This window comes from Silurus meridionalis, chromosome 4, assembly GCF_014805685.1.
Source record: "Silurus meridionalis isolate SWU-2019-XX chromosome 4, ASM1480568v1, whole genome shotgun sequence".
Taxonomy (NCBI): Eukaryota; Metazoa; Chordata; class Actinopteri; order Siluriformes; family Siluridae; genus Silurus; species Silurus meridionalis.
Window position 1 is genome coordinate 38,905,899 of NC_060887.1, and position 27,660 is coordinate 38,933,558.

Below are 27,660 nucleotides of genomic sequence, written 5' to 3' on the forward strand. Positions count from 1 at the left end.
AGCATGGAGAATGAAACTAAAAAGCTTGATCAACAGTTATCGCAAATCAGCTGCAAGGAAATTCTTGCCTAAACTTCTAACAAGTGTACCATACAAGATAATGGAAAGGAAATATCATTAAGAATATTAGGAAGGAACCTCGAGAGAACTGTGCTGAAAAGATGAAACACTTCTTAATTTGACATCAGATAGTAGCAGTACATTACAGTAAGTTATTAATGTCTTGTAAATGTTCCATGATCCTGGCTTACGTATTTGTTTTCCCCTGCAGGTTCAGGAAGCTCTTGAGGCCACGAACGACCCCGGTGGAGCAGAGCAGACCAAGTGCGAGCTCAAATCATCTCCGCGAGGATGGAGAAAGCAGGAGTCGCACTTTTCACATGAAACGTGGAATAATGAGCAATTTTCTGCTCTTTCGGAGGTGGAACATCTTTACCCAGGACTGAATTTTCAAAATAGACCTGAAGAGACGGTTTATAAAGTGCAAGAAGAAGGGACGAATGCATGTTCCAGAGAGCAGGAAATACAATACACCAACACATTTGATGCAAACGAAAAAGAATTAAACCATCACCACATTAACACACACTGTGAAAAACCTACAGAGGAAACACAGGAAAGATTGTTTGTCTCGACTGATGGTCTCAATACAAACAAACTCAACACAAAATTTTATCAAGGAACAAGAGAACTGAAACCGCAAGACACTGAAAAAAGAAATCTTCCAGGGAAACACTGCGCAGGTACAGACAATGAAGAGCGTACATGGTCGAAACGTATAGAGAAAAATGATGGAAATATACTGGAGGACTATGAACCACATGATGGGACACAAAACTTGCCAGAAAAACACTGTGAACAAACCGGACTCGAAGTCAGAACTTGTTCACAAACGGATTTGTCTTATTTAAACGGATACGACAAGCACAACTTCGCGAACACAAGCATATGTAGTGCAGAGACACACAAAGATATCCACAGCATCAAACACACACACAGCGACAGGTTACACATTGCACAGGACAAACAAAAAATACACTCGTCTGACTGCAGAGAGGTAAGAATCAGATATACTGGTGCACTGAGCTGCTGTCAGGACTCGGACCTACAGAATTTAGATATACACTGTCCAGAAAGGTTTATAAATACACAACAGACCACATGCTTTCAAGAAAAACATGACACATCTGGGTGTGAAAATATCCAACACAGGGCATCACCATCTCAGGATGAGGCATGTGATGCCTTACTAAGCAGTAGTGAACATGCAACACATGAGAACAAAAAACACTCAGGTGTAAAAGGAAACAAAAGACTAAACACTGCTGTGCACTGCAAAGACGCTCTGATTGTTTTCAAAAACTCCATAGTGGAGATCACACCATCCAAAGGGGTTGGGGAACACATCTCAACACACCTCAACACCTGTGATGGTAATACCCAGTCTCGAGAAACACTGTGTGGATCAGGAATCCACTCGTTACATTTGGGAACTGAATCTGTGAACTGTCAACAGTCTACTGGAGAAGCAGAGACGCAAGACTTAGAGTCCAGGGTCTCATTATGCTCCAAAGACTGTGAGAATGTTGACGGGGTCTTTTGGCTAAACCCGAGAAGTGAGAACAAGAAGTCCACACTGTCTTATACTGGAGGGTTTGTGGCCAAAGAGGACCAAAGGAACCGATCAGAGGAAAAGTTTTGGGAGGATTCCTCCTTTCCACATACCCTCTCACCACCATGTAGTTCTGTGGCAAGACTTGCAGAAGACATCACCCTCCTCCGAGTACAAAACGAGTACAAGGATGGTAACTCCCACAGCCCAGAGTTCTTGATAACCTCTGGTAACTGCCTTGACGCAACACGTTACCCCTTTTTTACAGACGGGAAAGCAAATGATCGAAGCCAGGAACTGCCAAAATGTGAGGAGGTGGAGGATTGTTTGTATTTAAAACATGGACAGAGTATAGACCATGAGCTTCAACCTCCATTCCCTTCATTCGAGTCAGAAAGTTCGGAGATATCTTCAAACCCTGTTAAAACAGAGGCCACACTAGTTGCCGTTTTTCAGCCAACACACGAGCATGAGCGGTGCATCCATGCCTTAAAAAATCACACATTGTCTATTGATTTAAAACAAAAGAAAGGCATTTCTGCTCCCAAAGAAAATGTCAGTGTGATCCCATTTTTAAGAACTAGCCCAATTAAGACTGCTGAAGTCTCCAAAGCTAGTTTTTTTGAAAAGGACAATCTACATCCAGATCAGATTAAACCTTTCTGGAATTTTCCTGGGTACAGGAACACAGCATTAGACAATTCAGCAGAGATCAAAAAAGCTGTCTATAACCCATGGTTGGAACCTTTTTCGGATGGTCCAGAAAGTGATTCTGAGGACAGTGATCGAGCCAGTTCTTTTGCTTTGACCTTCGACCATAATGAAGAAGCACTTCAGCAGGGCTTGGCCAATATCAATGGTCTAAGAAAACATTCAGATATTCTGTTCCCTGTAGACTGGAGCAGTGGGGATTCAGCAGTCTCTGGGCTAGGTGAAGATCTAGAGATTATTTCCTCTGATTTATACTCATCACATGTGGAGAGCCTTGAACAACCGACGGAGAAAGAGTACCTTGAAAAGGACACATGTTTAAAACTTGAATGTAATTTAGAGAGGAATGAGGATAAATTGCACAATGACCATAAGTGTCACATAGACTCATGTTTTGCACAATCGGTTCCTCATCGACTCGGTCCACCTACACAATCGGGGCAATGCAAAGATATTGACCATATACACACTTCCCACTGTGGCTGCATTCAAGAGACTGATTTAGGTTCAATCAGCTCCCAGTCACATCGGCCAGGCATTGATGCTGTTACATTTTCATCAGGTTATCTAGAGACACAGAATTCCTATAAGCAGGACAAACAGAAAGAGTTCTCCAGCTCAACTCAGCTTAAAGTCCATAATGGCATCAGGAGCCTTGAAGATAAAGAAGACAGCACATTAACACTTTCTGGAGGCAAAACAATACGTTACACCCAATCTGACGCCCTGATCACATCCCGAAGCCTGGAGACTATTCCAGAAACTGACTGCTCTCTTGATAACTTTCCTAATCACGATGATGATACCTTTCTAGGTGACAAGAAAACAGAAACGGAGAAGTTTGAAAGGGAAAAAATGAAATCCTCAGAGTCAGAACAGGAGATTCTTGGGGTTGCTTCCTGTGAGCACCGTTTGTCTGTATGCAAAGGTAACTCTTAATATAAAACCAAAATTGGGATAAATAACAATATTTGGGCTTAATTTTGATTTTGTACTTATTACACCGACAAGGCATAACATTATGGCATTATAACATTATGACAGGTGAAGTGAAGAACACTGATAATCTCTTCATCATGGCACCTGTTAGTGGGTGGAATTATTTATTAAAAAGCAAGGGAACATTTTGTCCTCAAAGTTAATGTTAGAAGCAGGAAAAATGGCCAAGCGTAAGGATTTGATCGAGTTTGACAAATTGTGACGTCTAGACGTCTGGGTCAGAGCATCTCCATGACTACAGTTCTTGTGGGATGTTCCTGGTCTGCAGTGGTCAGAATCTATCAAAAGTGCTCCAAGGAAGGAACAGTGGTGAACCGGCGACAGGGTAGTGGGCGGCCGAGGCTCATTGATGCATGTGGGGAGCGAAGGCTGGTCCGTGTGGTCCAACAGACGAGCTCCTGTAGCTCAAACTACTTACTTTTCATGCTGTCCATGCTGTTAATGATTGATGGGTCACGACTGTTTTAGCAGCAAAGGGGGACCAACACAACATTAGACAGGTGGTCATAATGCTGTGTCTGATCTATGGTCATAAAGTTATGCCTGTTCAGTGTATTTGCCTAGAATAGGTGAAAATAATCCTTTTTTTATATTTGATTTGGTCTGAATCAACCAGCAAAAAGTTAAAAATTTGATTCATAAGAATTCAAGATTGTGTAAAATGTAAAAGCACTACATAATTGTTTGACACAAGTTTTACTACATTGTAAAATATTTGTAACCTTGGTGAAGGCTAAAATTAGGACAATATTTCAAGTCTTTTTCTTTTAATATCACTTTTAGTTTCATTTTCTCCTGCACACCATTATATTACTGTTATAGTATACCTATAAAACTACATTAGATCAGGGTATTATAACAAAGAAACAACAACTAATCACTGATACCATTTTAAATATTTTATTGTTTACTTGAACACCAGGAATGTCTGAGGACCAGCCAAGTTCTGCTCCCTCAGACCACAACGAGGACAAGTTTTTGCACAATAACGAAGCCAAGTCAATCAAGTGTCTGTCCACGGGATCTTTGGAACAGGACACGAGCAGCATTAACAGTGAGGATCAAGAGGAGCAGAGGTCTTCTCTTTCAGATCCTACTTTAAAATTGCAACAAGCAAAAACTAAAGTCAAGCCATCCAAATTTTCCGTTTTCTCCAAAATGCCCTCATTCAGAAGAGGAAAGGGTATGGTAAGAGATGAGAGGGTAAGTAAAAGTGATATTTCACCCCAGGACTCGCAGGACAGAGGGGATAACCTTCTTTTCTATAGTGGTCAACTGAGTCAGGACGCCGTACGAGACCCGGACAACTCAGATGATGATGTTTTCTATAAAATTGAGGCTGGAAATAAGCAACCAGGGCTCCAGGTAGATACAGAAGGGGAAGAGGAGGAAGAGGTGTTTAATCAGGTCCAGGGGACAGGGAATATGGAGGGTTTGGAGATGCCCCAACTTAAGCAGAGCACAGGTACTGAATGCACAAGCTGCAGAAGGAGCAAAAGCACAGAAGGTCTGAGCTTCCGTTTGCGCTTTGCCCAGGCCCACAAGTCTCTGTCGAGCTTTTTTGAGTCTCGTTCCATAGATAAGTACATCGAGTGTCCGGAATCAGAGGATACGCGAACCAAGCTCTCATGGCGGAAGCAGAAACGGGTGAAAGAGGTGGATCTTCTAAGACGTACAATGTCTGTGCCAGATACAGACAAAGATGGAAATAAAGCAATACAATGCCACACTGATCCACTCGGCAAGCGAGGTTTCTTAAGAGATGGTGCATCCCTGCAGGATGGCAAATCCAACGGGCGCAACAGGAGGTGCTTGTCGATTAACTTTATTGATTCCTCTGTGGCCTCACCTACTACTGACCCTGGTCCCATCTCACCTATGATCCCATTAGCCAGTCAGCAGTCATCTTGTTCTAAAATGCCACAAGGGAGCAGTGACAACCCAGAATCCCCTGTGAGACCAATGAGTCCCAAACCAAGCAGTCCAAGGTCTGCAGGGCAGAAACAGCGATTCCGGTACCCATCTACACGGACAAACACTCTTTCTCTAGTTATTCTTGGCCAGAGTGTTAGTATTTCGGATCCCCCTGAAAGACCAAGGTCCCTTAAACCTAAAATGGGGCGCCAGGGCTCTCTCAGCCCACAGGGTACCAGCATCGCCCTGGAGGATGGTAGCAGAGACAGCCCTTCTCCCATCAGCATCAATTCTTCTATGACGGACAATGATCTTGAGGTAAGCAAAGTCAGCGTTATTACTGCTTTTGCCTTTTTCTGTCCTGAAATAATAGGATGTGTCTCTTGTGAACTATATGACTTATAACTAAGAAGTGCACAACTGAAAACCGCAGTTGTATGCTAAACTAGCGAGTAACTATTCCAATTAGCCATTCTTTTTTTCTTTAGTTTTTTTTCTTTACAGTTTTAGCTGCAGATGAATGCTAAGGGTTTCCCAGACATGGTCCAAAAATACAACTGCACAGTTTACTGATTTAATCCACCAGCTACTTTTCAAACTGGACCTAGAAGAAATCTGTTAGGACACTTTTACATTTATGCCCTTATCCAGAGCCACTTACATTTATCTTATTCATACAACTGAGCTGATATGGGTTTTAAGGCCTTGCTCAGTGGCAGCTTGGTGTGGCTGGCATTTGAACTCACAACTGTGACATGCTTAGCTGCTTATCATTGAGAATATCGCCATCTTGAGGTGACTTTGCAAACTTGTAATTGGAAAAATTCCTGAAAAGTCTCAATACTTTTTACTGTGTCTTTGTGACGAGTTTTCTGAAGCTGTTAATGGAATGAAAAGACTAAAAATGTAATCCTTATAATAATATAATTCGTAATAAAAAAAAAAAAATGCCACACACCAAGCAAACATCCCCTAACAAGAGTAATATACATTTAATCTTGTTCAATGTTCATGTTTTTCATGAAACAGCCTAGCATATCACTGAAGGTATCTCCAGGAAGTCCTAACCTCTCCAGTCTATCTATGGTCACGAACATGGCTAATAGTTCTCCTGATGGATCATCCAGTTCAAGGACCAGATCTGGAACAAGCATTAGCACTGGTGCGACCTTACCCATGCAGTACGGATTGCAAAGACACTGTTTTAGGGATGATTTGTGGATTGAGGAGGAGAAGAAGCGGCAGAGGAGGCTGACGAGGATCACGCCTAAGAGGGGCCCTTACCTTCTACAGGAACTAGAGGAAGTAAGTGTGACCAAACTGTAATCTTTTGGAGCAAAACCCTTTTTCATGATCTCGACATAAGGTGTTTTCTCGTGATCTTGACATTCATTGTTTTCTTATGATCAGTACTTAATTTTTTTGCGTAACCATCATAAGCGACAGAACAATATATATTATTTATATATATATATATATATATATAAATTACATTTATTTCAAAATATACAAAAAATGGGCAAAAATCTATTTATATTTACATAAATATATTTTCTAAAAATAAATTTTGCTCTTTTTTTTGTTAATTTTCAGAAATATATTTTAAAATCATTTAAAAAATGTATTTTGCTTTCCATCCAATTCAAGAAAATACATTTAAATATAACATTTTAAGAAAATCTTTATTTTATGTCTAAAGCATGTACATATACAGTAAAACATTTCACAAATCAAGGAAAATTATTATAATTATAATTATTATATTGTAAAATAAATATTTTTTATGGATACTTTGATCTCCTCATTCTACTATAAGGTTGGAAATGTATTTTCTTGACCCTAAAATATATTTTATTAAGTATCACAGCATACAACACATATTTAACATATATTTGTAGGTCTACATTTATTTGCATCTTGATCATTAAACATTTTAAGAGTTAGGTGTGGAGGAGGGTTCAGATTGACCATGTTGGAGTTGAAATTGAGGCGCTATTTGTTAGCATGCTAATGTTTGGTACTGATTATCTGATACTGATTCTGTCTTCTTTTTACAAAAAACAGTGATTTGGTTGTGTTAGTTGATGGAAAATGACCTAGCGACTAGCCTCGGGCTCTATTTCAATCATTTTAATGCGTTGTTTAGTATAACCATAGTTCCCAATCCAGTTCCAGTCAGTCCAGATATTGTTTAGCCTCAATAGACTGGGTAACATGGTGCTGATGGTGCTGTGGTGTGGGAATGCAATGTTTGTTGTAACAGTTAGCTCAGCCAGTAGTGGATCAATGGGTGGGGGACTGGGTTACTGATTAGAAGGTCAGAGGTTTAAGCCACAGCACTTCCAAGCTACCACTGCTGGGCTCTAAGGAAATACCTTAATACTTCTTTGCTCCTGGGGTACATGATCCATGCATCTTTCTAGGCATAAAAAGCATTTCAACATATATTGAGCTATGCATGCTGGTGTGTGATTAATAACATTTGGAAATTATCATTGGCTGTTTTGCTAATTGTTTTGAACATGCAAGATGTGGAGATTGTGAATATTTAGCTACAAGGTTGTTATTAAAGTCAGTTAGTGATGTAGGTGAGATGAGGAGGCCTCCAATGAAGTCAGTATTCCAGTTTTTCTCAATAAGACTGGAGCTCTGTAGCGGGAGATCTTCATGGAGCTGGCTTTTTTGTGCATTACCAGGCTAGAAAAGGATTGACTCTCCTAGTTCAAGTGAAGGAAAAATCAAAATCTCCTACATCTAAAGACATCCTATATAATTGTGTGCTTCCAACAAAGAACCACATACAGCTGGGAATGTGAGCAAACCTTTGGTCATCTAGTGTATGTATAAGATCTATACTATTAGGTCATGGATTACAATCTGCAATTTCTTCCTCCAGGGGAGAACCCGACTGTCTCTATGTGCTTTAAAAGTACTTCCTGGAATGCCACTCCGAAGTCTGAGCTTCTCTCACAGCACCCCTATTGGGCTGGACTGCCTCGACTGGAGACGCCGCATGTCCTCGCCTGGTGAGTGCTAAAGATTTTACTCTTCTGATGGCTGCTTGTGCTCATTTTTGAATCGGTCCTGAGATCTTATGAGTCTGTATGAGGTGTTTTGTTTTCTGGTGTATACTGTATGGCTGACTGAGCATTTATTAAGCATTTATTAAGATGAAATTAGGCTTTATTTAGTAATGTTCTGTGCTGAAATTATGTGATGTTCATGAGCAGATTATCTCAAATCTAAGATTTTAGACAGTATCTAGAAATCTTGATTGCTTGGCTTAATTCTGGATCAATGCATTGACTAAGAAAGTTACTGGTGGCAAACTGGAGACATGTGGATCTTGTATTATCTTAGGAGATCAAACCAAGCTAGTCCAGCTGCTCCAGGTTTCTAATGGCATGAACTATTGTAGATTTTATAGCAGATTCTCTTGTACAGCTTTTTGGGGACTTTTTGCGTGAAGTTTTTAAGTGGAAAGAGAGAAATTTTCTTAAAAAGTTTCTGAACCCAGTTGCTTGAATTTCTTTGTGTCGTGGCATCAGCCAAGAGTGAAATGCACACTGTAAAACCAAACCATTAAGTTCTCATATACACCTAAATTAATAGCTGCAAGTTTTTTTAAATACTTTTTTAATGGAAGTGGTGCACTAAATTTCACCTCTCTGTAGCTACCAAGTTTCCCGGTTTTGGACAGTGTTATTGTAATATTAACAGACTACCAGCAGGTGGCAGCAGAACTGTGGTAGAACCTTGAATGATCTAAAAGTCTGAAAAAGACCCTTTGATTCTGAACCTTCTAAAACTTATCTAATTTCTTCTTAGGATTTTGTTTGTATAGTGCTCTTAGCATTGGACATATTCCCAGTGAGTAAAAGATCAAGTTAAATATGAATATATTATGAATATACATTTTATCACCAGAAATGAGTCCCTATATGTTTATCTCCAATGAGCGAGTCGATGAGGACAGCATGAGGAAGAAATTATGAGGACTAAAAGGGATTCTTAGTGTGGACAGAGGGCCAAAAGGGAGAGAAAAATATGTGTTTTTGAAGGCAAACATTCACAGTAACCTTGTGGATCTTCAAGTTTTAAGATTCGATTAGTCAAAAACATATTATATACAAAATACAACTTGCAGTTAAATGTAAAAAAAAATAATCATTCGACTGTTCAGGTAGGACCATAAATGTGTCATGTAGATTGCGTCATGCTTGTACTTTACATTCATGGCATTTGGCAGACGCCCCTTTTCCAGAGCGACTTACAATTGATGACTTACATTCATACAACTGAGCAGCTAAAAGCCTTGTTCAGGGACACAAGGAGTGGCAGCTTGGTGTGGCTGGGATTTAATCCCATGAGTCGGAAACAATGTCCAAACCTTTAAACCTTTTAAGCCACTACCAAAGCGACCAACGTTGCCCCTGTGTTATTTATGTTCGGTTTCAAGGACGAGGAGGTGGCAGCTCAGTGGTATAGATTCAAGATGCCACTCTTGGAGCCCCTAAGCTAAGCTCTTACCCCTCAGTGCTGCCAGGATGCTGTATCATTGCTGACTCTGCGCTTTGACCCCATCTCCTAAGATCTCTGGGATATGCGAAGAAAGAAGTCTTGTAACGTACATGGGACAACCAACGCCTTAACTACTGAGCTACGACTTTCCCCATGTTTTATATATGCTTATGGACAACTGATGTGTTGTAGTCTTATTACATACAAAAGCTTGAACCAGACAGTAGAATTGCCAGTAGAACTGTTAATCTGATCATGTAGCTCTCAAGCAGAAACCATGTGGCTCTATTGATGTCCTCAGGGACTGAAATCAAGCATGTAGACAATTCAGATTTGGCTGTGAGGGGACAAATATATATATATATATATATATATATATATATATATATATATATATATATATATATATATATATATTAAAAAGATTCTTCAACCCCTGTAGAAGGTAATGTATTTAGCAACATGGGCGGGTTGTTTCGCATTAGCACACAAACCATGTCCTGTGCACCTACACACTTGACTGACCATACTTCTCCTGAGAGTGAGGTCAGACCTGTCTCGCCAGATGTCAGCTCTGTAATTAGATCACTTTGTGTGTATTGTATCGAGGGAGGAGGTTGCGGCTGCTTTCCCAGGCTTGCTTTTGTTTGGGATTTTTATGCCTGGGCTTCTGAATATTACTTTCACCCCTTTCGTTTTGATCAATATTAAAAAAAGTAAATTCGTTAATGCGTTCTAGACTGGCTCAAGGATTATTACGGATATGTTGTTGAATGGCTAGCGAAGTCTGGACAGAAGAATCAGTGTTTCTCCTGTGTTCAACCACAGAGGCTTTTAAGATGTGCAAATCTGGGATTTATCATTATCTGCTGTAGCATTTTGTCTTATATTATCTAGTCAGGAGCTAGCCAGTAGCTTTACGTTTCAATTGCTTGTAATCAAGAGACATCATATTCTTTAGTTTTCTTTATCTCTTGAGTTAGCATTAGCTTGTCACCTGTTGGTATGGTAGTACAGATGATCAAGTAACAGCTTCACAGGTCCTGGGCTTGAGCTTGATCTCAGGTTACTGTCGGTGTGGTAATTCTATGATGTTTACATTCACGCCATTTTGGCAACTTACATTTGTCTGATTCATACAACTGAGCATTTATTGGATTAGGGGCCTTGTTTATAAGGATATAGAAACACCTGGTCCATATTCTGGAATGCTTGTTCATGCATTTGCTTTGCTAATATTAGCTACTTAGAAGTTAGCAAGCAGCTTGATGTTCAAATTGCTAGCATCTGCAATGCATCAAATTCTTTCATTTTTTTGTCTTCAGTTAGCATTAGCCTGTCACCCCATGACGTGGTATTAGAGTTGATCGAGTAACAGCTTCAAGGTCTACGACATTTGGCGGGCGCTCTTATCCAGAGCGAATTACATTTACATGGGTCAAGAAACGGCATTAAGGGCCTTGCTCAGGGGCACAGGAATGGCAACTTGACTGGGATTTGACCTTATGACCTTCAGATCGAACATCCAAACCACTAAGCTACCACTTCAGCTACGAGTGTTGTCCCTGTGTATGGGTTTCCTCCCACCTACCACAATGTGTATTCCTGCTTCTTGACCACTGTTCCTATGGTAGACTACCGATCCAATGGTATCTTCAGAAGAACATTACACCTCACATGCTATATATTGTGGAATGGTTGTTAATGCTTTAGTTTAGCTAATATTAGCTAGTTAGAAGCTAGCCAGCCAGCCAGTAGCTAGCTTCTAAAGTTAGCATTAGCTTGTCACCTGGTGGTATGGTAGCACAGCTGATCGAGTAGCAGCTTCACAGGTCCTCGTTTTGATCCTGAACTCAGGTTACTGTCTGATTGTGGTAATTCTTTATTTACAGCACTTGGCAGACATTTGGCCTTATCCCTAGCAACTTACATTTATCTCATTCAGCGGCCCAAGGAGTGGCAGCTTGGTGATCTCACGACCCTCAGGTCCAAAATCCAAACCACTAAGCCACCACGTAAGTTACGAACGTTGTCCCTGTGTGTTTTATGGGTTTACTTCTCAGAAACATGTAAGTAGGTATGAAGGTGTGGGTGGCCTGGTATCCCATCCACAGTGCCTCATGGCCACTGTTCCTACGACTGACTTCATATCCAATGCCATCCTCCACCAGGAAACAGCTACTCCTCATAACCCATAGTGTAGAATGCTTGTGCCTAGATGGTACTGTAACTGCTTCCTTGAATCCTTGAGGAATTTAGGAGTTAACCTCTAAATTTAGCTTAGAAATTTTTTGCCTCGTATCAAGGGAATGGATTTTGTTTTCGTAAACTGTGCCTAAGTACACAGCGAGTATCCGATATCAACGTGTAGGAGGGTTTGCCAGCAGATCTGTCTAGAAATCGAGGCTCACATCGTACTACGCCTGTAGTTTAATGACAGATATTAATACCCAGTGCTGGGGGAAATGCGCCTGTGTTCTTCAGAATCGTTATGAAGGACAGGGACGGCGTTAGATCTCATTTCTAACTTGCATCTTATAATACAGAGGCTGCTTATGCGCATTAGTATATAAAAGCACCATCCATCTTTCGTCATTAAAACAGATGAAGGCACAGACAAGCAGGAAATCCCACCATTAAAGGTTCCTGTGTGACAACTGCAAAGCACCAGGGCTTTATCCATTACAGCAAGAGAGAGAGAGAGAGAGAGAGAGAGAGGAAAAGAGAGAAGGAAACAAGTGAGGGGTGAAATGAGCTGCTTTCAGTGCCGCTCAAGCGCTATTATAGGCCCTTTTTCATCTCTCGAGTTCCCCCTTAGAGCCCCCCGCTGATGAATGGTGAACTGCTATGGGAAAAAAGTGACTGAGCGAGCAAGAGAGAGAGAGAGAGAGAGAGAGGAGGAGAGGAGGAGCTGCAGATCCTACAGCAGAAAGGCTGTTGCTAGTGACCAGGCAGCAGTTTCAGCTCGCACTGCCTCAATCACACTGCGTTTCCGTCGAGATCGCAGCATACCGGGGTGTACGCTTGTACACTGCCATGCGCACCCAGCAGGGCGGCGCTGAGGGCTCTGTACCCCTGCCCGGGGGTAGCTGTGGCAGTAGCAGTGGCAGTTCAGGATTGTCACCCAGCTCGGACTCGGATGCCAGTCTCGGGCCTGGAACTTACACTGGGTATGGGGGAACCCTGAGGGGCATCTTATCCCGATATTGGAGTCTTGAGAGCCTTCACTCCACCACGGGTAAAAGAAATCTGTTTTTATATTCCAGTGTAGTTAATAGTGATATAGTTTGTGATTCTTTGAAAGTCTTGTGTTGTTCATTGGATTGTTTTTTGATAGATGGATGGATGGATAAATGCTTTGAAGTGTTTTGAATGGGTTGGAGAAGTATATGATTTGTGATCCTCTAGATGCTCTTTATGCTCTTAGGTTCTCATAAAGGATGAATAAAGGAAGCAATGCTGTATGTTTTTCTGCATGGATGGATGGATGTTTGGATGGATGGATGGATGGATGGTTGCTTTGAAGTCCTTTGAATATATGAAGGAATTAATGACTTGTGATTCTCTAGGTGGGTGGATGGATGGATGGATGGATGGAGAGATTGATGCTCTTAGATTCTCAGAAGGGATGAATGAATGAAGGGAGTAGTGCTTCATGGTTCCTGTATAGATGGTGGGGATGATGCTTTGTGGTTTTCCAAATAGAAAGAGAAATAGATGGGTGGAAGACTGATGTTTTATGGTTTGCTGAATGAAAAGACTGAATGAGGTTTTTGGGTTTTCTGATGGATGGATGGATGGATGGATGGATGGATAGTTATCTGAAAACATAGAGTGAAACTGAAACTTGGTATGTTGTGCTTTTTGGATGAAGGGAGAGATTGATGCTATGTGAGTACTTTAAATGAATAGTAGGATAGATACTCTTTGGTTCTTCAGGTGGAGGGATTGAGACTTCATACGTCTGTAGTGGATGGATGGATGGATGGATGGATGGATGGACGAACGGACAGATTGACAGACGGACGGACGCTTCTAAGTGTTTTGAATAGTTTGGAGAAATGTATTCTTTGTGATTCTTTGGGTGAATGGATAAAGAGAGAGATGGAGCTCTTAAGTTAAAGAAAGGATGAATGAACAGAGGAAGCAATGCCTAATGGTTCTCTGCATGGATGGTGGGAATGATGGTTTGTGGTTCTCTGAATGGATAGATAAATAGATAGATGCATGAATAAATTGATGCTTCATGGATCTCTATAACAGATAATTAGATGAATTCATGGATGAATAAACTGAACCGTATGTTATTCATCTACTGACATGACTGGATAACGGTTCCTTTTAGGTTCCTTTGGCATTCTGAGTATCAAAATAAAGGCCTGTCAAATATAGAACAGTTTAGAAGGACTGATGCTAATGATACATTCTTACATACAAACAAAACATATGAACTAAAGTATGTGCACCCATCACCTCTGTATGTTTGTCTTCCTTGATCTTCTCAACCACAAGACAACACCTTTTAAGATTAACTAGAATGCATGGAACACCACAGACCCCCTCAACCAACATCAGAGCCTTCCTAGTAGAGCTCATTATAACAGCCCAAGGAGAATAAATCCAATGTTAATGCACTTGATTTGCGTATCGGTGTGATAACCAGGTGTCCGCATACTTTTGACCATACATTATGGATAAGCAGGCTGAATTGGCTTAATACTTATATAAGTAGTATTGCAAGTACACTATATGGACAAGACTATAACATCCTGTTCCACATTTAGTCCAAATTTGACCTTTTATAATAATCTCCACCCTTTTGAGATGATGTTCTACTAGATTTTGTGGAGTTTTATGAGATTAATTTAGCCACAAGGGTCAGGTAGTGATGTAGGCGAGGAGGCCTGGTGTGCTGTCAGTGTTCACAATCATCCGATTAGGCTTGGAGCTCTATAGCAGAAGATCTTCCAATCCAGTGCATAAAAAGTAGATCTTCATGACATGCTGGAACAGGGTTGGGTCTCCTAGTAAAATTTTAATAAAATTGAATGAGCATCCAAAGAAGTCCTATGCAACTGTATACATTATGGTAACATTTTGTACCACGTATGGATTGGGGGGAAAGTCAGGTGTCCCAATACTTTTGACAGCATCATGTATATATTTTGATCTTATATTTGTTTAATTTGTGGAATGAATGCTTCAGATGTGAACAGCATGGATGTTCTCTCTTTCTTTCCTGGTAACATCAGGATCTACATATATGTTTTCATGGTTATGAAGCTTTCATGATGCTTCAGAGTGTGTACAGGAGGCAGATGCCTCTCGGTGCGCATTCGGTCCTCGTGCGTCATGTTTATTTGTAAATAATTGTCTCTGAGCATCTGTTCCTTCACTCATCTCAGCATGTGTTTACGGTCGCATTAATGCACGATGTCCATCTGTACGAGTTCAGGTCTCCAGCTCTTCTCACGTTTCCTCTCGTCATCACAGTGACGGAAGGCGAAACGGACTTTATTGCGAGAGATCGGATGATGATAAATATGTCTTCTCGGGATCGATCGCTGTGTCCTTTCAACGAGAGCGTCATCGATTCGCACTTTCAACCATGTGCCGGGACGCCTGGGAGGCGTTCGCTCGTTCTTTTTGTGCCTTGCTTTCGCTTGCTGATGCGTGGAAACCTCCCGCGTGGTAAACATGCCTCTGTGATGAGCGCGTGTGTTCGGCTGTGCAGGACAAAACCACGGACAAAAACCAGACCTGCGGAGACGGATGCAATCAAGCTCCATTCGCAACGCCAGGAAACCTCTCTCAAAAGCGGCGTGAACTTTTTTCTTCACTTATATATACAGTATTTACTACAGTAAAACCCTGTAGTACTGGTGGCTTGGGTGGAAAATTTACTGGAACTCAGAAAACTCACTGGAAGAACGTGGGAAGTGCCAGGAAACAAGCCAGGAGCTGTGAAGCTAAAAAAAAAAAAAAAGTTATTTCATTCCAAGCTACATTCCATCACCATGCCAGCTAGCAGATGCTGTAGACCTTTGGAGCTACAAAGAGCTAGCTTTGTCTTAAACAAAACTGTGTGTGTTTATTTTCCACTGCATCCACTAACAGTTATGGTTTGTGTGGCTTCGAGTATCATCTGGTTCTTAGCACCAGAACCCTGCTTCAGAACCAGGTCGTTTCTTCTGGTGCTGAATTTTGACCTGAAAGTTCTTGCCATGAAAATTGGTCCTCTCCCGTCGTCTTGCTCGTTCGGTCACCCACGAACCCTGAAGAGTGGCGTTCTCCTGCGCTGTAGAGCTCTCATGGCTTTGTTAATGGTGAGTCACTAATGTGTTGTACCTCAGGAGCAAATATATGCCTCCTGAAGATACAATCTTTCTAGTGAATTCCCAACAGATTGAGTTTTAATGTCTGTGGTCTTGGGATTTGAGCTTTTGTATGGGGTCGAGGTCATGGGTTAAAGTTGTGGTCGTCATGGGAATCTATTGCTGAACTCGGTTTCCATTGTTGCTTGACAGAAGTGAAAGGAAATAATGGGTCTCCAGAAATAGCAATATGAAGCATCAGAAAACAACAGGATTGGTGTGTGCTCCTTTCTGAACATCCAATTCCACAATTAGATATCATCAATTGCTCTTATAATAAGCACCACTTTTCTGAGATTTTGTGAAGAATTTGGGGGATTTTGGGCTCATTGAACCACAAGGGTCTCAGTAAAGTCAGGTGCTGACGGAGCTGAGTTGAGAAGGCCTGGGGTGCAGTCAACTAGGTTGAGAGATCTATAGCAGGAGATCTTCCACTCCATCCAATGAAAGCATATTTTCACGGAGCTGGCTTTGTGTACAGGAGTAATTCCATTGGGGAGACAAGTTGAGGAGGTAGCTTTGTGTTTAGGGCATTGGAGTTTGGATTTGAAGATTGTGAGATCAAATTCCAGCCACACCAAGCTTCTGGGCCCCTGAGCAAGGCCCCTTAACCCCATAGCTGCTCAGTTGAGATAATGAATGAGATAAATGCAAGTCGCTCTGGATAAATTATTCTCCCAAAAACAGATTTGTAGGAGTAATTCCATTGGGGAGACAAGTTGAGGAGGTAGCTTTGTGTTTAGGGCATTGGAGTTTGGATTTGAAGATTGTGAGATCAAATTCCAGCCACACCAAGCTTCTGGGCCCCTGAGCAAGGCCCCTTAACCCCATAGCTGCTCAGTTGAGATAATGAATGAGATAAATGCAAGTCGCTCTGGATAAATTATTCTCCCAAAAACAGATTTGTGTCTCCTACTTAAGTGAATGGAAAGACGTCCTCTACAATTGTGTTCCTCCAACTTTGGGGTAAAGGTTTGGTGAAGAACTTACGGCTGGAAAAATCGTGCGTCCCAAAACCTTTGACAGGATTTGCTATTCCACCATCTTACGGTGGAGCGGTGTCTCCTGCATGGTGGGCTTCCTCTTTAGACTGTGCCAGTAATAAAACCCTCATTTGGAATACAATGAATTATTCACTACAAGCGTTAAGTGGTGCTATCGGAATTCCTTCGCTTAGCGCTAATGCTAACCTTTAACCTAACATGCTAGCGTTCCTCCTCGCATCGTGCTAGCCCTGAAGCACAGCTGCCTTCTTGCCTCTCTATTGTAAAGTGTGTTATGACTCAACTCGCGTCAGAGATTTCCCACCAAAACACAAACGAGCTGCTGACTCAAGCGCCCGATACGACAGTGACGCCGTGTTGTGTCACGATGCCAGGGATTTCATCAGAAACACTGAGGACCTCATAATCCTTCCAAAAGCTCGTTCATCATCTACTGAGGTTAACTGTACTACCATACAATGAGTCATTTGTGTGGCTGGTGTACTGGTTATGCTCTGTTAGCTGCTACTGTGGAGGAAGGAGGATCCCCAACAAGGTCTGCCCCTTTGAGGTCTGGTTCTTATCAAGGTTTCTTTCTCGTATCGTCTCGAGTTTCAGAGAAATGCTAACGATTTAAACGGGGCGTCTCGCCGATTAGCATGCTACAAAACACAGAATATAAATCAAAGTTTGTGGACATGAGTATAAGATTGGCTTCTTTTTGAACATCCCATTAACATTTAGTCCCACAGAAACTCCACTCTTTTGGGAAGATGTTCCTCTAGATTTTGGAGAGTGCTTTTGGAGAGTCAGATACACAGCCATTAATAAAGGTACTAATGTAGGTGAGGATCCCTGGGGTGCAATCGGCGTTCACATTTCTCCCAATAGGGTTTAGAGCTCTATAGCAGGAGATCTTCCACTCCACGTCATGGAAAGCAGGTCTTCATGGAGCTGGATTTGTGTACAGTTTCAAGGCCATGCTGTAACAGGTTTGGGTCTCCTAGATCAAATAAATGAAAAAGTTCATGCTCCTGCATTCCAAAGACTTGTACTGTATAATTGTGTGCCTTCAACTTTGTGCTAACAGTCTGGAGAAGAACCAAATCGTGCCTTTCTCAGACTCTTGGAGTAACCATTCAGGTTCTGTGTAGGACCTTAGAACTTGGTGTTTCCTATTTAGAAAGGGCTCCATGACAGTAGCAAACTGTGAACACTTAAAGGAACTCTTAAAGAACCCATAGAGTGTCTAGATGAACTGTGTGTGTTGAATATCCAATTTAGCATCTAATCTGAGGCACTTTTTGACCAGGGAAATAAATTTCCCAGGTTCTACATAAAATTCCCAAGCGAGTCAAACAAACAAATTGACTGAGAGTTTGGAACATTTCGAAACAACAGAAAACAACTTGAATTCCTAACAATCAGAAAGCTACGTCTGGGCCAACAGCCAGGCTTTAATCCATAAATCATGGTCAACTTTGGGGTAATTTGGGTCCTTCTGTGAAATAACAAGCAGATTTGAACAAATAATAAAAATAAAAAAATCAGATATCAGGAAATAAATGGGTTTAAATGAAGTTCTCCTGAAAATGAAAGATCCTGTCTGCTCCATGATGGCACTGAGTGGCCCAAAGTGGCCAAATTGTATAGTGAGGTCATGCTAACGTGAGTTTATGTCATTCTAACACACACACACACACACTCACTCAGAGAAACACACACACACTTGTTCTTCAAACCAGAAAAACAAGGCCATCATGTCTGAAAGCATTCATCTGAAAGACACAGCACAAGTGAGATCTATGCATTAAAAATAGGTCACGTTTCCTCGGTCTTTGGTCAGACGCCGCCACTAAGCCTGAGAAGAACAGACCAAGCGTTAATAACAAACCCGGGATTTCTGTCTGCTCACACTGAGGGCTGATTTACAGCAATTTTCTCAGAAAAGAGAATAAATGAAGGCAGATTCCCTGCACTTTTCATGTCGTGATTTGTAAATAATTGCCTTTATACACAAAATCAGCCCTTCGAATACATTTTATTTCTTTACCCCTGGCAGATAGGAGGCGCTGGCACTCGAGACTCCTTCCATCAATTTTACAGAAATTAGTCCTTTTCAAAAAATGTCACCATGTAAAATATTAAGAATATTATGAAATGTTTTTCCCAAAGACAGGACGTGGAGTTGGAGGTAGTAGAGCTAAAGATGTTGAGATGTTCATTGGAAGTGATGAGAATGGACAGGATTAGAAAAGAGTTTATTAGAGGGACAGCGCATGAAGGACGTTTTGGAGACAAGGTGAGGGAGGCGAGATTGAGATGGTTTGGACATTGGGTATATCGGAGAATGCTGAAAATGGAGCCACCAAAGAGGAAGGCCAAGGAGGAGGTTTATGAATGTGGTAAGGGGAAGACTTGCAGGTGGTTGGTTTGAAAGAGGCAGATGTCGAGGACAGGGGGGGGTATGGGGACGGATGATCTGCTGTGGTGACCCCCTAATGGGAGAAGCCAAGAGAAGAAGAAGAAGAAGAAATGTTTTTCCTGAGCATATAAGTGGTATCTTGAACCCATCTTATTCCACATATAGTCTCTTATAATAAGCTCCACTCTTCTGGGAAGACGTTCCACTGGATTTTATGGAGATTTGAGCTTATTTAGTTACAAGGGTGGTAGTGAAGTCAGGTACTGATGTAGCTGACGAGGCCTGGGGGTGCAGTCAGTGTTCACATTCATCCTCAATACGGTCGGATCTCTATAGGAGATCTTCCACTTCAACCCATGTAAAGCAGATCTTCATTGAGCCGGCTTTGTGTACTTTGTGTCATGCTGGAACAGGGTTGGGTCTCCTAGTTCAAGAGTTAAAGGGGAAAATGTCTTTCTATACAATTGTGGAAAAACAGCAACACAGGAAGACCTTCGAGGTAGATGAATACTACTATCTATTAAATATTACTATCGGCCATCTACCACGTTCCGTAACCTGCTACTGTCTGCCGGTGGCCGTCCGATAGCATCGTATCTACTGTAAGACGCGGTGCATCTGTGAAAGTAATTATCCCCTAATGGATTTGTAATAGGTCCACGGCGTTCGATTAGCCGCTACCGCGTTGTACTGAATGACCCATAAACGCGATTTAACACCCTCCTGTCTTTTGTTTTTGCAGCCCTTTCTGAATGATGTCATACAGAGCAGGCCGTAAAATCGATGAAACCGAGTATATTCCAATCGATCTGATTAAACCCGACGGTCAGTCAGCGAGACCGTTATCCAGTCACGCACAGACTTCACTCTGTCAGATGCACGCCGTCTGTTCCTGTCGTCTGATTAGATTAGATTTGAGGAGTCTGATTACATCAGACCGGCTTTATAAATCAGTGAAATGAGGTAGACCTTTATCGCCTGGTTTACAAACGCTTGGACAAAGTGTAAACGTCAGGGTTTAGGCTCATGTCCCTCTTTACATAATGAAGTCAGATGCTGTAATAAATACACTCAGACAAGTAATAAGAGTTCAATCGCTGCTTACGTCATAGTCAGTTATGTAAGAAACAACAGCCAATCCAGTGTCCTAACATCATATCGGAAAGTACAGGACATTATTGACGTTTTAAGATATCGAGGGATGGATCTCGTTTACTCCAAAGGGTGTTTCCACTGTAGCTACCTATTTCCCTCACGTTCCATAAAAAATTATTTAATACAAAGAGCAGGCCATGTATCCCCCCCTAAACGTTCAGTGGTGTCCTGCCTGAACCAATCCATCTCTAAATACCATCATCATGACAAAACGTCTAAAGAAACCATCAGTATTATAGGGGTACAGGAATCTCATACAGGGGGAATGAATGCCATAAAGCAAGAAACGCAACGAACACAATGCAACACGACTTTCACTGTAGCCGCAGCTGCACCCCCGCGTACATCATCTCTAGCAGAAGCGTCGATATTCACCTCATCACATCACCCCAGGGTTTCCTGCAATTTTCTGTGCATTATGGTTATCCTGGGGATTTGAATTTGTGTGTTTTTGTGCAAAATTCTACAGGAAAGAACGCAAAAGTATAAACGTTTCATGATAAAAACAACTGAACCGTTTTGGCGACATCTCCACATGATGTCTGTCTTTTCTCAAATCTTGTGAAACTTCCTTGTAAGTGTTTGTGTCCAAATCGGTTTCTTCTACTCAGTCATTGGTTGTGAAATGAAAAAAAAGGAGTAGGAGTGGGAGGTCAGTGGTTAAGGCGCTGGGTTACTGATCAGAAGGTCGGGGGTTCAAGCCCCGGTATTGCAAAGCTGCCACTCTTGGGCCCTTGAGCAAGGCCCTTAACACTCTGTGCTCCTGGGATGCCGTATCATGGCTGACCCTGCACTCTGACCCCAGCTTCTGAGCAAGCTGGGATATGTGAAGGATATGTGAAGATTGTAAGCTCTAACTAGTGCGCCCTCTAACTATCCAATCAAATGACGTGAAAATGCTGACGTTACTGTCAGCCTGCTAGATGGTTAAAATTGATTGGTTAAAACAACGAGCTTCAAGGACCATGTACTTAATGCTACAGGAGCCCACAGCTGATTCTGAAGGCTCACGGCAGACTCCTCGGACCTCAGCAACACGTAATGTGACGGCTGAAATCTGATCTGATCGAAACTCCAATATAAACAGAAAATAGAGCAGCCGAGAGAAACTATTGCTGATAATTTAATCCATATTCATGGATAAAAATACATTACAACTCAAGTCAATTATTCTGATGGAATTTAGATGAAAAGAGAAGTTTTTTTTATTACATATATATATATATATATATATATATATATATATATATATATATATATATATATATATATATATATATATATATATATGACAGTACAATTACAATATGAGGCCATCTGTCCACCAGCTAAACCTTGGCCAAAATTGGGTCATGAAACAGGTCAATAATCCCAAGCACACCAGTAAATCTACATCAGAATGGCTAAAAAAGAACAGAATCAAGGTGTTGCAATGACCCAGTCAAAGTCCAGACCTCTGCCTGACTGGACCTTAAAAGAACTCTGTATAAACAAATACCTGCAAATCTCAATAAACTGAAGCAACATTGTAAATCAGACTGAGCTAGAATTCCTTCACAATGATGTAAGAGACTGATAAAACCCTACACAACACCATTAGTTGTATACAATCACATCTCTGATATAAACAGTCTTGCCCAGCCCTCTATAAGACATCACATGACCCGCCTCCTTTTTCATTCATCTGCCCTACACTACTTCTCGAACTTTAAGATCGATTTCCTCATCGTCTTTAGTTCTTCTTCATATGCAATTGGCATCTACGGATCTCAAGCTCCTGGAATCTACTTCCTCTTGCAATAATATTCGCATCAGTGACTCCGTCTCTATTTTCAATCTCGTTTGGAAACGCATCTTTTTAGGCAGGCATCTCATTGACATTAAATACGTACCTCTTACAGGGCGCATAGTGTTTCATCATTTTAAACTGTTTTTATTGTATGTAAGGTGCCCTTGAGTGTCATGTAATGCACCCAATGAAAAAGGTACAATAATAATAATAATAGTAAGCAATAATAGTAATACTATTTATTTTCTATTATTATTATTATTATTATTATTATTATTATTATTATAATAAGCAGGAAGGCGTGTGGGCATTTGTCTTGTGGGCAGTTCATCAAGAAAAAAACTCAATGATCTTTCTGTTGTTTTCGCTCGAGCCCTGAAACTTATAATGCGTCTGTGTGCAAAATGAAACCCCGAGAAAATGACTGCTTACGGCTGACCTAAAGGAGGCTGCTGACGACAACCTAAACTGTCCTGCAATTACAAAGCCTACTGAAGGATCAGACTCTAGTAGGTGGGGGCAAAATGAAAGATTGCGTCTTGTAAGTGTTTGTGTCCAAATCGGTTTCTTCTACTCAGTCATTGGTTGTGAAATGAAAAAAAAGGAGTAGGAGTGGGAGGTCAGTGGTTAAGGCGCTGGGTTACTGATCAGAAGGTCGGGGGTTCAAGCCCCGGTATTGCAAAGCTGCCACTCTTGGGCCCTTGAGCAAGGCCCTTAACACTCTGTGCTCCTGGGATGCCGTATCATGGCTGACCCTGCACTCTGACCCCAGCTTCTGAGCAAGCTGGGATATGTGAAGGATATGTGAAGATTGTAAGCTCTAACTAGTGCGCCCTCTAACTATCCAATCAAATGACGTGAAAATGCTGACGTTACTGTCAGCCTGCTAGATGGTTAAAATTGATTGGTTAAAACAACGAGCTTCAAGGACCATGTACTTAATGCTACAGGAGCCCACACAGCTGATTCTGAAGGCTCACGGCAGACTCCTCGGACCTCAGCAACACGTAATGTGACGGCTGAAATCTGATCTGATCGAAACTCCAATATAAACAGAAAATAGAGCAGCCGAGAGAAACTATTGCTGATAATTTAATCCATATTCATGGATAAAAATACATTACAACTCAAGTCAATTATTCTGATGGAATTTAGATGAAAGAGAAGTTTTTATTACATATATATATATATATATATATATATATATATATATATATATATATATATATATATATATATATATATATATATATATGACAGTACAATTACAATATGAGGCCATCTGTCCACCAGCTAAACCTTGGCCAAAATTGGGTCATGAAACAGGTCAATAATCCCAAGCACACCAGTAAATCTACATCAGAATGGCTAAAAAAGAACAGAATCAAGGTGTTGCAATGACCCAGTCAAAGTCCAGACCTCTGCCTGACTGGACCTTAAAAGAACTCTGTATAAACAAATACCTGCAAATCTCAATAAACTGAAGCAACATTGTAAATCAGACTGAGCTAGAATTCCTTCACAATGATGTAAGAGACTGATAAAACCCTACACAACACCATTAGTTGTATACAATCACATCTCTGATATAAACAGTCTTCGCCCAGCCCCTCTATAAGACATCACATGACCCGCCTCCTTTTTCATTCATCTGCCCTACACTACTTCTCGAACTTTAAGATCGATTTCCTCATCGTCTTTAGTTCTTCTTCATATGCAATTGGCATCTACGGGATCTCAAGCTCCTGGAATCTACTTCCTCTTGCAATAATATTCGCAACAGTGACTCCGTCTCTATTTTCGAATCTCGTTTGGAAACGCATCTTTTTTAGGCAGGCATCTCATTGACATTAAATACGTACCTCTTACAGGGCGCATAGTGTTTCATCATTTTAAACTGTTTTTTATTGTATGTAAGGTGCCCTTGAGTGTCATGTAATGCACCCAATGAAAAAGGTACAATAATAATAATAATAGTAAGCAATAATAGTAATACTATTTATTTTCTATTATTATTATTATTATTATTATTATTATTATTATTATAATAAGCAGGAAGGCGTGTGGGCATTTGTCTTGTGGGCAGTTCATCAAGAAAAAAACTCAATGATCTTTCTGTTGTTTTCGCTCGAGCCCTGAAACTTATAATGCGTCTGTGTGCAAAATGAAACCCCGAGAAAATGACTGCTTACGGCTGACCTAAAGGAGGCTGCTGACGACAACCTAAACTGTCCTGCAATTACAAAGCCTACTGAAGGATCAGACTCTAGTAGGTGGGGGGCAAAATGAAAGATTGCGTCTAATAATGTTTGAGTTTTTACTGCCACTGCAATATTGTAATAAAATTTGATTTCATTTACATTTCATCTGCAGCCAGTTACACCAGTTGGAGGTAAGTCTGTTGGGATGTTGAAGTAAAAAGTGAGTTCGGAGTTCAAAACTATGGTGCTGGACCCATATTTATATTTTAAGCATTTAGAATACGCCATTAACTTCAATCTCCTATCTGTCTGTCTGTCTGTCATCAACACACTATCAAAATGTTTTATACTTTTTTATTTTATTTTTATAGAGTAGATTATTGTTACTTTTAATAAACACAGTGAAAATAAGTATGCCCTCTTTGAAATGTCTGGTTTTCTGTATCAAGGTAGATAGATAGATAGATAGATAGATAGATAGATAGATAGATAGATAGATAGATAGATAGATAGATAGATAGATAGATAGATAGATAGATAGATAGATAGATAGATAAGACAGACAGACAGACAGATAGGAGATTGAAGTTAATGGAATAATCTAAATGCTTAAAATATAAATATGGGTCCAGCACCATAGTTTTTAACTCCAAACTCACTTTTTACTTCGACATCCCAACAGACTTACCTTCAACTGGTGTAACTGGCTGCAGATGAAATGTAACTGGGTGCAGATGAAATGTAACTGGCTGCAGATGAAATGTAAATTGTTGCAGATGAAATGCAAATGAAATCAATTTCACTAAATTACTATTACGTGCCATATTTGATGTTCAATCTGACAACGTTTTATTACAATATTGCAGTGGCAGTAAAAACTCAAACATTATTAGACGCAATCTTTCATTTTGCCCCCCACCTACTAGAGTCTGATCCTTCAGTAGGCTTTGTAATTGCAGGACAGTTTAGGTTTCCGTCAGCAGCCTCCTTCAGGCCAGCCGTAAGCAGTCATTTTGTATCTCGGGGTTTCATTTTGTCACAGACGCATTATGAGTTTCAGGGCTCGAACAAAAACAACAGAAAGATCATTGGGTTTTTGTCTTGACGAAATGCCCACACGCTTTCCTGCACTCGGTTTTTGTTCTCGCTCCCGCTCACTTTGGAGATTCTTTCTCCATAAATAGACAATTCTCTTGCCTTGTTCCTTCTCACATTGTGATCCCCGAGAGCAGGAATGCTTGGTGAAGTGAAGAGGAGTTCGAGAAGCTGACATGACAGCAGAGCATATACACACACACACACACACACACACACACACACACACACACACACGATAACAAAATACAGACTATTTCTGTGGAGCTACTCGTCTGTAAAAAGAGAACCAATCTCGACCGTGGTGAGCTAATCCTCACAAATCAGCAATCTAAAGTACATCTCGAGCAAAATACATTTTGGATAAATATGTCAAATATACACAATATGCTGATGGATCACGCACTTACAGCTTTCACGCTTCATTTAGAAACAATCAAAGGCTAAGGGTTTCCAAAGAAACATCTTATTCTTTACTAAGGATATGAGGGTATGGAGAAAACACAAAGCCTTATATAGAAATTGTCTATATTTATACTTTGTACATGCGTATTTTATATATATATATATATATATATATATATATATATATATATATATATATATATATATATATATATATATATATATACACACATACACACACACACACACACAGTACCTGTGGAAAGTGTGGAAACATCTTCAATGATCTGAGATATAGACATGATCCAAACATAAGAATTGGACAATGAATGACTCAAAGGAAGTTTTATGGGATCCAAATGTGGCATCTTTGTCTCTATTTAGGATAAAAGAGCAGGAGAGAAGATATGATCCTATTAAACTGCTCTGGGATGAAGAAGATCTTAAAGAAATCTAGAATAAATGAAGAACAATTTTCGCGAATCTTTTCGGCAAAGTATTTCAGCTGAATGTTTGGAAAGTGTCTGAATGCTGAGAGTGTGTAAAGCTGTTCTTCATGTTGAGGGAGGATTATATGGGACATTTATAGGTTTGTTTGGTCAAAGTAGACCATTACATGACCGAGTTTGTTGCATAGAAACAAAAGGACGTGCATGTGTCTGTCGAAAACCATTAGACAAGGTGTTTCTTCACTTTTCACAGGCTCTGTATATCAAGTTAAGTGGCTATTTTGGCATTCCTCTAGGACCAAGGTGCTACATTAAACAACACAGAACTAATAAAGACTTAGCAGCCATGGACACATGATTACATAAACTGAACATGTGCAAACGTTGCAAGGCCTTTTAATAAACAGGGCAACAGGAGTGGGTGCCGAGTGTGACTGGGATTTGAACTCATGGCTTCTGGATACAAAGTCCAATGCCTTAACCACTAAGCTACAACTCCCTACAGTTTAGTATAGTGTAGTTGAATATATATAGTGTAATATAGTACACTGTATTATAATATGGTGTGGTGTAATATAAAGTAGTATGGTACAGCGTAGTTAAGTTTTGTAGGGTAGTATAGTGCCGGATAGTAGTGTAAGGTAGCGTAGTATGGCACTGTATAGGGTAGTGTAGTACAGTGTAATGTAGTATTGTATATAGTGTAGTATATTATGGGGCAGTATAGTGTGGTACACTGTAGTAGTGCACTATACTATGCTAAAACAATTTGTGTAAATTTGTGTACTACACTATATACTTTACTGCACTATACTACACTATTAGACCATAATACAGTACACTGTAGTAGTGCACTATAGTATTCTACTACACTTTAAAGTACTATTCTGCAGTGTACTATACTACACTATACATTATACTACATTACACTATAATACACTACACTATATTACACCATACTATACTACATTTAACAGCACTATACTACCCTACATAGTGCCATACTATGCTACATTACACTGTACTA

At 40.6% G+C, this 27,660-nt stretch overlaps 1 protein-coding gene across 2 annotated transcripts in view; it reads left to right on the forward strand.

Moving 5' to 3' along the window:
* LOC124384323 (rho guanine nucleotide exchange factor 4-like) overlaps positions 1-27,660 on the forward strand; it is an 89,264-nt gene that overhangs the window by 15,172 nt on the left and 46,432 nt on the right. The window contains exons 2-5 of one of the 2 annotated variants that reach the window (XM_046847072.1): positions 272-3,251; positions 4,245-5,554; positions 6,266-6,541; positions 8,133-8,262. In XM_046847072.1, coding sequence (XP_046703028.1) covers positions 272-3,251; positions 4,245-5,554; positions 6,266-6,541; positions 8,133-8,262 — 4,696 coding nt within the window. Of the gene's footprint in view, positions 1-271; positions 3,252-4,244; positions 5,555-6,265; positions 6,542-8,132; positions 8,263-12,668; positions 12,996-27,660 lie in introns of those variants that run through there. The other variant, XM_046847073.1, reaches the window with a different exon arrangement.